Source organism: Sphaeramia orbicularis, chromosome 6 (assembly GCF_902148855.1).
Source record: "Sphaeramia orbicularis chromosome 6, fSphaOr1.1, whole genome shotgun sequence".
NCBI lineage: Eukaryota > Metazoa > Chordata > Actinopteri > Kurtiformes > Apogonidae > Sphaeramia > Sphaeramia orbicularis.
The window spans coordinates 58155883-58167967 of NC_043962.1; the positions used below are offsets into that span (position 1 = coordinate 58155883).

A 12085-nucleotide genomic window follows, 5' to 3' on the forward strand; every position below is an offset into this window, starting at 1 on the left:
GACTTTAGTGTGAATCAGATAAATCTCAGAGGACATACATACAGAGTTTCCTCCAGTATTAAAACAGATACTGTGATAAAAGGTAAAGTACTGCTTCTATACTGTAATAAAGTGATGACGTCCAGGTTCTGAAATGTCCTCAAACTATTAAAGTGACATTTCATGTAACTGAATAAATGCTCATTTCTCAGTATGGTTCATATATGTCACAGTCGTCCCCCGTGAGGTGGGGGCCACAGAGGAGTTCATATTTAGCCTCAAAGGTGCCTCTGAAGCCCCTGCAGGTCAAAGTGTATGACCCTACCGTCACATCCCATGAACACGACAACAGCCTCCTGCCATATCGAATCGTCATCTTTGAGCTCAAGCTTCAGTTTCTGTCCAATGTCCACCTGCATAAAAAATGGAAAAACATCAAATCAAAAACCAGAAACACAGGTTGCCATCTTACACCTGTTCCTCCTCATGTTCTGCAAATGGTCATGTGCTACAGGAGGTAGTTTATGTAGTTAATGTATTTGTTTTTCTACTGGAGCTGGACTTGGTCCAGTGATGTTCATCGAGATGTGGGCTTCCCTGTGCACAGGTTAGTGTTAAGGTTCAGGTCTTTTTCACATGGACATGAAGCTTCCTCTAATATACAACTATTGAACTACTCACCACCACGCACATACACAAAATGAAAGCAGAAAGACCACCCCTACTGGTCCAGAACCAAACACAGATGTACTGTTTTGAGTCAAACTGAGGTCAGACTGTACCCTACAGTGACTGGTTCTGGTTCTGATCTCGTTCTGCAAACAGGATGTGGATCATTTAGCTTTTACTGGTTTAGATTTTGATTTGGAGGGATGGTTCCACCTGTCCATTTAAAGTGGATACTGACCGAGCCCAGATTGTACTCCACGTCCCACCGAGGGTTGTTTGACTCAATCATTCGGGTCCTGCGGAATTGTTGACCATGTGATAGCTCAATATACCTGTAGTAGATAAAAAATGGGAAAGTGAAACTTTATCAGTATGTGTATGTGGTGTCCATCACCCCTCCTCCTGTATCTTTGCTGTTTCCTGACTTACCCATCAGTGATGCCCCATGGATCTCCTGTCAGACCCCAGGCTCGAACGATGGTCACTGTCAGCCAGCCCTTCCCCAACCGTTTGGGGCAGCAGTTACTATGATGGGTAGGTCGCCTACAGGACCGTTGTAAGACTGAAACGGTGATGTCAGTGTCCCTTGTGTACTCATTTATGGCATCTACCAGTCCACTTCTTGCCTCATCATTCACTAGATCATGCAGTGGTTTTACGAAGAATTTAACAATCACAGGGATGCCCTTCAGGGATTCCTTCCACTGACGGTAGCCCTCAGAGTCGGGGTACTCGTTAGAAACCCAACCGCTCCAACCATTGCCTCCCGTCACCTCTGTGTCCTGTTCATACAGACCAGCATAATAGTAGCCCCTAATGCCCCTGTTCTTTAGGAAATTGGAGCATGAAGGGTTTAGTCTGGCCATCCCCAGACCCACTTCCAGATCCAGGGATAAACACCACCGTGACTAGAGAACAGGAAGGGAAATCAGGTTAATTTGGTTACCCACAGCAAGTTTCCTGGTTAAATAAAGGATAAATAAATGTGTATTTGACAAATATCTGCTCCACATACTTCGCTAGCGGAGACACTATTCAGTTTGGATAAACACGTACGTGTCGCTGCAACTCGTTTGACTTGTCCTCCAAGAGTAACCTAAAATTACAGCCAATAGAGTTTAGTACACATAGAAATGTAGTGTATTCAAAGAAGAAAATAAGCAGGCATCATCGATATCCCATCATCATCATCATCATCAAGGTTCCCCCTCCTTTCAGAGGTCACAGGTCATGGTCTGTTGATCAATCGGTTGACCTTCATCTCCAAAGAGCTCCTAGATGTTTCCAATCCAGTGAGACTGATCTCATGAAAGCACAGTGTATGTCATGTGAGTTCTTGTGGCATGTGGCATGCTATACGTACACATTTTGACCTTTCGCGTGTTATTCAACGCTCTTTGATCGAGTGCCAGTTAACGCCGAGATCTCTGGCTCACATAACCCTAACCGTCAGTGTGGTATTTGACACGGCGTGAACATACACGCCAAAAGCTTAAAATGCACACAGATAACACACCAATTAAAAGTGGCATGTATGTTTACACAAGTCATGATATCACGTTGGTCAGCAAATTGCCAAAATGGTGACAAAATTCAAAATGGCTGACTTCATGTTGGTGTGACGTCATCGGCCAAGTTGACTTTTTGTATCTCTCATTGAGACACATATGTATACCAAATTTAATCCTGAACAGTGAATGTGTCTGGGAGTAGTGGTCTTTAGGGTGCGCAACTGAGCCATTTTTTAATATTTGTTTACAACACCAATAAAATATAATTTTTTTTTCTGCAACTCATGATTTTGTCACACAAATAAAAGCTTTCATGCATGTTGAAGCTCTTGAAAATGCAAAGGAATGTGTAATGAACAATAAACAGCAGATACAATAGGGCAGGGGTGGGCAATCCTGGTCCTCAAGGGCCGACATCCTGCATGTTTTAGATGTTTCCCTCTTCCAGCACACCTGAAGGTCATTATCAGGCTTCTGCAGAGCTTGATGATGGGGTTATCATATGAACCAGGTGTGTTGGAAGAGGGAAACATCTAAAACATGCAGGATACCGGCCCTCAAGGGCCAGGATTGCCCACCCTTGCAATAGGGTCTTCGCAGGTCTTTGCTGTGCTAGCAGAAGCCTTAATAATATAGATGTGTCATTTACCTGATAGATGTAATGAGTGCCGTAGGTACGTATGAACTTTCTGTATTTGTCTTTGGTTGCAGAGTTATAGTATCTTGGCAGATTTTTCATATCCTCCTCAAAATCCTTGTCGAGAAGTGGCTTGGCGCGCACAGTGTGCCTAAAATACAGAAAAGAACCTGAACTCTGTTCAAACCCCGATAACAATGCAGGCGTCTTTAAACTCTACCTGTAAAAAGAACAACGGTGCCAATGTGAGCTGAAGGTGTACTGGTCTTCTCTATTTCTGGATTTTGCATAATCATACGAGTCATAATGTTCTCCTCCAACATTCAGTCCAAACATCTTCCAATGTAGTCCAACCTGAAAGAAGGCCATGAGATACTTGACATACCATCACAGCAATGAAGAAGATGTGCAGTATTATGAACAGAGTGAGTAATGTGCATGTACATCTGTTACATATTAGCTTTGAAAGGTTTCTTACCTTCCAGTCATAGATGTCCTTTGATTTCACCGTTTTTATCAGTGAACTGTGGACAGTCATACAAAAAAATGAACAACCTTTGTTTCCTAAAAAGTAAAACTGGATGTTTTTCTATGAACACGTGCAATGCCTTCACCATTGGTTCTCCACCTGTGAGATGACACCTCAGTATCCAACCATTTATCACTGTCCAATCAAGAGGTAACGACCATACAGTGTGTAATAGAAGCTATGAAGCTCAGAAGAACCAGGGTCAGCTGGAGCTCCAGTTAGAGGACTACTTACATAGAATGACTCCGTAGATACTACACTGACCGTCAGTAACAACTTTGAGGTACAAGATTTGGAATATTGGGTGACTGAGGGGATGGGGGGATGGGCTGATTTGTGACTACTTCAGAAACTGATGAGTTGTCTCTTGGTCACGTTTCACTGCACATCTGGTGGTATCTTTGGAAAAATGGACCAAATGCATGTCGAGCAATAAACACTATGAATCTGTAGAGTTTGAGGAGTGGTTTGGAAAGTTTTTATATAGGGTCTAACTAAAACCACCAGTGTTACTCCAGGGCAAGCCCAAAGGCAACATCTGTCACATGAAGAATGTCTGAGGGCCTTGTTTATTCCAACTCTACGACCTTCTCTGTTTGTGACAAGCTACAAGAAGTGGACAATAACCACGTCTGTTTGATGAATACGTTATTCAGCTCAAGCCAAGCCACGCCTCACTCCTACGAGTGCATTGTAATAATCTGTCTGTCCATCTGACTATGTTACAGAGTGTATTCAACAAATACACACCAGGCAGCCGGGACCTCGATGAACATATGCTGAATATGTGTCAAAGAAATTCAGCCAGACTTCGAGTAGTCGGCTAAAAATACGGCTCGAGCCTCATTTGAATACTTTTTGAGGAACTCTGGGGTGTGGTGGAAATGCAAAGTACACAGATTACCAGGAATTCTTTTATCCAGGTAAAGAAGTACCGGGAATCTGGTGGAAAAGGAGCTTATTACATGGATCACTGATAGGACTTCACCTCCTTTGCTGTTGCTGTCTCAGTCACCTCCACTCCTGGGAACAGCCTCTTGTCTGACAAAGACGGACTCTGTTGATGTCGCGGTCCAAACAGGAGCTGGTCAGGCCAGTGCACCAGTCTCCAAAGAGTCCTAATACCAACCAGAACTACAGTATGGTCTAGTCATTAAGCTGTCATCCTGACACTCTTGGACGACACTGACAGACAGGAACTGGACTCAGACTGATGCTAACAGCCCTGGTAGAGGAAACAACTGGTCCTCATCTGATGTTGTTCGGATCCAGGTCTGAGTTTCATAGTGAGGTGGATGAAGTGATGTTGACCTGAGGGCGTTACTTCCTGATTGGGCAGGTGTAGCACATACAACACATTTTTAAGCTAATGTCCCTCATCACCTTCATTATGAGCACAGTCCTTTGACAGCATATGTGTTGAAGAACAGAGATACCTTACAGAGGAATGCACTTCACCGCTAACTTTAGTTTTGCAGTCAGTCTCTAGTTTCCAAAGATGAGCAGAGAATGGAACCTGAAAATAATGTGAAAACAACGTGGTCAAGTTGGTGATACATGTTACCCATGAGTCTGTGAAAAGAAATACTGAAGTACTTGTGAGTCACCTTCTGCAGCTGGTTGCCTTGGTGGGGGTTCCGGTAGAGAAAACATGTTCTAAATGGAGACATGGCCGTAAAAATGTCGACCGGGTGGACTCCTTTACGCTCGAAGGTGACTATCCAAACTCTCCCCCACCAGGTTGTAGCCTGGTACAAAGGGAGCTACCCTACACTGTCTGAAGTCCCCGATCTCATAGGAGAGACCAGAGGAGGCCAACAGGAGGAGGAAGAAGAGAAGGAGGTGGAGACGAGGTGAGGACTGGGAAGAAAGGATGGCTGGAGGTGACACTGGAAAATAATAAACAAAGACATTAGACAAATCAGCATGTCTCACTTTGACTTAGATGCTTTCGTAGAAGAAAAGAGTGGTGAAGAACTCTGGCTGGCTTTGAGGATTTTCACTGAAAAAATGACCTCTAGTGAACCCAGAGACAGCTACTAGCTTAAATGAGGAGTTAGCTGAAGTCAACAAATGACAGATAGATACCAGCAAAAAACAGCTGAGGAACAACACCCATACCTCCCTGTCTGGGACACTGGGTTTGGCCCAGTTTGTCCTGGTTGCTCCAAACGGTTTCTCAAAAGCCCCTTTTCCCCTACCTAAAAAGTGAGCTCAGGTTGACGTGAAGTCAAAGCAGTAAATATCTGTGCAGAAAAGTCTGTACCAAAACAAAGTACATGCCATGATAAGGCTGTTCAGATCTGATCACCAGGTGAAACTGACTGGAAGTGGTGTCACTGACTCCCACTAGTCATTATTAATATTTGCTGCTAGTTGGCGTCCAGCGGGAAAACCAACAATCAAGAAACAATAGCGTCACCATGGCCAGACCTTCTGAGACATGCTGAGTCAGCTGACTGAGGGCGAGGTATGTGGGCCATCCCATTAGCCGCTAGCTATCAGCTAAATGGATGTCGCATCTCTGATAAGATTGGAACAGGTTTTCAAGGCTCTAGTTTCTTTTATTGACCAAGGATTTGACATTTAGACACATTCCATCGTCTAATGCTGCATTTCCAATATGTGAAACCGGCTCGACTTGGCTCGGCTTGACTCGACTCAGGTTCCAGGTCCTATTACTGGAGACCGTTTCCATTACAAGATACTACCCACTTTACAGTACTTGGACGTCATAGCGATGCGGTGCGTTACTTCTATGTTGTCTGCTCAGAGTTGTTGGTAAACTCACTCGTTTCATGTTATCTCATCAAGCTCATGCTGAATTTTTCCATCTGAACCTCCTCGACAAACCATGATGTAGTTTACAGGCTGTCATCATGTGGATTAACCTACCGACATATTTACTGTAAACTTCCGCATCTGTTTTTGTAAAAGGGCGGGTCACAGAGACAACTCTGACCAGTCAGTGGTCTGCAGTGTTTACACATCACCTTTTAGTACCTGGTCCCCAGTCCTGGAACCTCGGCGGAGGTGATACCAAAAACTAGTACTGGGTACCAGATTCCTCCTTTTTCGTAATGGAAATGCAAAAAGGCCAAGTTAAGTCGAGTCGAGCTGATACCATGTAGTGGAAACGCGGCATAAATGACCTTGAAAGTACATTTAACACCCAAAAAGCTCATGATCTCCTCCCTTACTTCCTGCCAGTGTAACTAGGCAGCTGAACCAGAAAGACCAAAACCTCCACACTAGCTGTCCCAATTTCCAAAGTCCTCCTCTGGTCTCAGACTTTAATCCTGGCCTCCATGTGGAGACCTTTAGGATGAGTTTTATCTAATGGCTCAGCTCCTTCTTCAGTACCAACATCACTGCATCCAACAAAAGTCATCATCGTCGTTTCCATCAGTCACCCGAACATCCATCCTTTCCCCTTGGACGCCTCCAACCCCCAACCCATCTGCCCATGTCCACCAATTTGACCCAAATCCCCCAACTCCACCTACTCGTTTCTTACTGTGTTGCATTCGCTGTCGTTAACTGTCCACGCACATCTCAGAAAACGGTCAAAATTCATGCATTCATTCTTGAGTTACGACATGTTTTGTGAGGCCACCTGGACCACTCACCATCAAAATCTGAGTTTATTCTTGAGTCCAGGTGAATGTTTGGGCCAATATGAATTTCTGAAATGGACTCAAATGATGCCAGATTGACTTTTACCCAGTGGTGGAATGTAACTAAGTATTTGTACTTCGTTACTTGTACTTAAGTATATTCTTTCATATCTGTACTTTAGTATAAATAATAATGCAGACTTTGATTTTTTAATTTGCTAGCCTGTAAATCCATTCATCTTTCTCAATGAGAAATCTGTCTGGAATCGTGGGACTTGAATCCAAATATGAGGGCAGGACTAACAGGTGCCAATAACCAATCACAGATAAGACGGATGTGACGCTTTTGTCACAGACACATGAGAATCCAGGTGTAATCTGGAATTCAAGCTTTATTTTTGAATCAAGTAAACAACTGACAACAGTTGGACAGAGCTATGTGGACTTGGAACTGACTTTGACTCGCGACAAAACGAAGTATGACACATTGCAAAACACCCACCCCCAAGACTTGTTATTGGTCGGTATTATATGGTGCATATTTCACAGCAGTCGGCCCAGTTATTTAACCCTTTCATGCACAAATTATGAGAACCTTAATCAAAAAATTTTCCTGAGTGTTTTCATTCCTCTTTAGGCATGAAAAAAAAAAAAAGTGATTGAAAACTGTCTTCTGAAAATAAATAAATAAATAAATAAATAAAAATTAAGAATTTAAAAAATACATTAAAAAAATAATAATAATGAAAAAGAAACAAAAAAAATTCTTATGAACCTATTTTCATGAAGTTGCAAAAATGTCCACTCAGCTGGACACCACACGTTTAATTTTTGACACACAGAAACATGTATTTACTGATAAACTGTGTGATTCTGGGCTTGTGATTCTGGGGGTTTATGCTCAGGAGAGATCTACATAATGTTACCAATTCATGTCAGAAAAGATATGTAGTGTCTTAAAACTTTAAGATATGTGTAAAAAAACAACAAAAAAAAACGAAAAGAACAACAATACCCATGATATACAAGAGAACAGCTCTAGAATAGCTGTCCACTGTAGTGACCAGTATGCATGAAAGGGTTAAATAGACTGAGGAAACTGGATGGATGGATGGATGGATGGATGGATGGATGGATGGATGGATGGATGGATGATGGATGGATGGATGATAGATAGATAGATAGATAGATAGATAGATAGATAGATAGATAGATAGATAGATAGATAGATATAGATAGATAGATAGATAGATAGATAGATAGATAGACGAACATTTTGCTGCAATTATCTGTACTTTCTGCTTCACAACATTTGTACAGTTTATGCCGTAACTCGTTACATTTACGAACACTGCTTCCTCAAACCCTTTCATGTATAAAGAGTTCTCCTCCTGGTTGCGTTGTGTCATTGTTTCTGTTGATTCAGGTGACTCCGTTAGCTCCAATGATGGCAGAGCGCGCATTTGCCTGAATCTCCATTTCAACTGTGTGAAAATGCAAATGTCAGACTAACATTGTGAAGTCAACAGTGTTAAAAGACAAGTAAAACCAAACTCACGAGACACAATAAAAACGGAATTTTCGGTGACTGCATCGTTCTGTTCGGTGTGTGTTTGCTAACAGTAAGATGGGCTTCTGAGGGAGTTTTTTTTTACAAACAGCAAGTGTCTCATGAAAGAAATCATATCACAGCATTTCCATTGGTGGAAAGGTGCATCACATGGACCAATCAGAGACGTCCATACTGCGCCACGTGTAATCTGGTTTCTGCGCCACCAGGAAAACGGTGGAAGTAAAGGCAGCGGAAAGAGACAGTAATAATTTCTAATAATAGAAATTCAGGCTTTCCATACGACTATGCGCAGTGAAACTCTACTAATTCCACTATATCTCCCGGTCTTGTGCACTTCATTTTCCTTTTCCCTTCCTTCAGAAATGAATGTATGACTGAAATAAAGGAAACTGAAAAACAAACAGGCTGGTATTTACAACCAAAACCAGATTCACACCAACATTTCTGTAGGAGTTTACAGCTGTAGATGATGATCCCCAGAGTGTGTGAGGGAAGAGGCCCACATGGATCAGATTAAACACTGAAACTGCACGACAGCAGAGGCCGGAGCTGCTGCTAGTCACTGATCAGATCCACATGGTTCTGTTCAGACCACAAACAACAGAACACACGTTTGACCATCACAGGCGTCCAGTCCACCCCCAGACCGTGACCTCTGACCCCCAGACCGTGATCTCTGACCCACATCCTACCTCCCCTGTGGTCCTGGTCCTGGTCCTGGCTCAGACTCCTCAGCTCTTGTACTGGTCTGGAGTCAGTTCCCATCCTGGTCTGACCCGTTTCCTGGTTCTGAACCCCGTCTGACCTGACCCTGGTCTGGTTCTTCCCTGCTTCGCGTTCCACGATGGTTCCTCTTCTGGGTTTCTGTCCGTTTGTCACCCTCATGCTGCTGTTTTCCTCATGTGTCGACTTCACTTTAAAAAAACATCTGGATTTTTCAACAGTGAAAACATTCGACGTAAAAATGAAACTGAAACTCATTGACTGAGTCTGAGTTCTGTCCAGAGACTGGCTCCACCTCATCTGGATCAGTCCAAACAAAGTCAAACAGGCCTGAACATGGACACGTTCACCAAATTAAAACAAATTAACCCAAGTTAAACCAAATTAAACCAAATTAAACATTATTAACCCAAATTAAATCAAATGAACCCAAATTAAACCAAATTAACCTAAACTAACCCAAAGTAAGCCAAATTAATTAACCCAAATTAAACTAAATTAATTAAACCAAATGAAACCAAATTAACACAAATTAAACCAAATGAATGAACCCAAATGAAGCCGAGGCTCTTCATTCCTTGTCTTAAACTCACCCAAACACAGACGTTGACCGTCTTTGTTTCTTCTGTTCACAGTTTGAAACCTTCAGGCTGATGGTTTCAGATAGAAGCAGAACATCCACTCAGTGTGTGTCAGTAAATATTGGTCACGTTGGATTTGCGTTTGTCCGTCTGTGGAGTCTGCTGTGATGCATTCAGGTACAAGTGTCTGAAATGGAATTACAAACCGACGAGTAAAAGCCACAAAACCCACCTGGTGTGGACAGTTGAAGGCACATGAATGTCACAGAACCACATCCATGGGTCAGTTTGGACTGTCTACCGTCCTGAGTCATCAACCTGAGGGGATTTTAACACAAATAAAAGCACATTTTCTGTTCATCATTCTGACGTTTAGCTCCTGAATCATTTAAAGACAAAAAATATCAGACAAAACAAACAAAAACTGCGGTGAGAAAAACAATCTTTGGAAAATATTTCCTGTTTGAGGTTCATAAACTAATACAAAATGACTTCATTTTGTGAATCCTTTACATTTGTGATGATGTCATATTTTTGTCATTTTGAATCTTAAGTGAAGCCGCACAAAGCTAACACTGCGTTAGCTCATCCAGTAAACCTGAGCTTTAATGTTCTCTGAACAAACACCAGAATATTCATCTGCAAAACAGCTAACTGTAAAAAGAAGGAACCATTTAACATTAGCTAACATGATAGCCATTTAGCATGTAAGCTATTAGCTCCCTGTTTGCATTGTGTCTGATTTTAGTCAAACTGTTTTGAGTTAAGTTTTTTATTTCTTGCACAAATGTCCCTTATGTTTCCTCAGAGGCTAATATTAGCTGAATGTTAGCTTAATGTTCACACTTCTGAAGGTTTACCTTTAGGGAACAAAAATAAAGAGAACCTTCTTTTATGTTAAATCACTAGCTAGCTAATGCTAACTGGATAACTTCAGCTTAGGTTTTATGTCCAATTAGCTCATTTTAAATCTAATGTTAGCTTAATGCTCACACTTCTGAAGGTTTACCTTTAAGGAAAAAAAACATAAAAATAAAGAGAACTTTCTTTTATCCTAAATCACTAACTAGCAAATGCTAACTGGGTGACTTCAGTTTAGGTTTCATGTCCAATTAGCTCATTTTAAATCTAATGTTAGCTTAATGTTCACACTTCTGAAGGTTTACCTTTAAGGAAAAAAAAATAAAAAAATAAAAATAAAGAGAACTTTCTTTTATCCTTAATTACTAACTAGCTAATGCTAACTGGGTAACTTCAGCTTATGTTTCATGTCCAATTAGCTCATTTTAAATCTAATGTTAGCTTAATGTTAACACTTCTGAAGGTTTACCTTTAGGATTGGATTGGAACCTTTGGTGGGCCGCATGTTTGAGACCCCTGATCTAAGCTTTTCCAGTGGTGCTATCACAAATTTTGAGTTAAGTGTCTGTGGTCAGGACATAGAATTCTGTGAGACCAGATTGACTCTTCTGTGCCAGGTGTAATGCAGCACTTTGAATGAATGCCTCACATTTATTCATGGGTTCCATCTCTGGTGTTTCCAAACAGCATCTAGATTCAACACCTGGGAACTGATTGTATTTTCAGACTCCAGTCCCAGACTTTAACAAAACACACTCCTTTAGCAGATATGAATGCAGTGCGTACTCCCTCTCTTTTGCCCAACAGCACAAAGTCAACTTTGGCTTCACTGACAGATACGACACGTCTAAATCTCTGCGCCTCCTCAGTATGGGGCAAGGCTGTGATTTATCTCTTCGAGCCACATTACCAATATTTATAAGTGCTGTCTTAGCCTCACGCTCCCAAATCGTCTGCACCATTAGCCCCTCTGACTTCTGTTCCTTTTCTCCTTCTCCCTTCCTCCTCCCTTTGCACAGTAGGCATCATGACAGCATTAAAATGAGCTGAAGTCAGTGGAGCGCTGCTCTGACACCCACACTTCCAATCTTCTGGTACTGACATCACATAGACTCTCCGAGTAACTAAGACTTCATTTTCATTCTTTTAAGTAGTATATCCACAGGGACTCATATTTTTTTTTTACTTTTTTAAGGAAACATTTAGGGCTTTAACAACTGGGTGGATTTTAAAGATGCGATATGAAAATGTGTTTAAGGCTACGTCCAGACAGCAATGTTCACAGTATTTTTCTTTTGCGGATTCTAAAAGTTTCGCGTCTGTACACGCAGGGTATGATTTGTTGGGGGGGGGTGGGGGTGATCACCCCCCGCTCTGGTTTTTATATCCCTCCTTCTGCTCAATG

At 41.9% G+C, this 12085-nt stretch overlaps 1 protein-coding gene across 1 annotated transcript; it reads right to left on the minus strand.

Moving 5' to 3' along the window:
- Nucleotides 1-257: 257 nt before the first annotated feature.
- Nucleotides 258-9201, minus strand: LOC115420419 (perforin-1-like). Its single transcript, XM_030135653.1, has 10 exons — nt 9197-9201; nt 4933-5042; nt 4762-4841; nt 3275-3320; nt 3017-3150; nt 2809-2947; nt 1664-1744; nt 1078-1556; nt 887-980; nt 258-392 (listed from the first exon to the last, which is right to left on the minus strand). The coding sequence occupies exons 2-10, from the start codon at nt 4993-4995 to the stop codon at nt 258-260; spliced, it is 1251 nt and encodes a 416-aa protein (XP_029991513.1). The 5' UTR covers nt 4996-5042; nt 9197-9201.
- Between the last annotated feature and the right edge of the window lie 2884 nt (nt 9202-12085).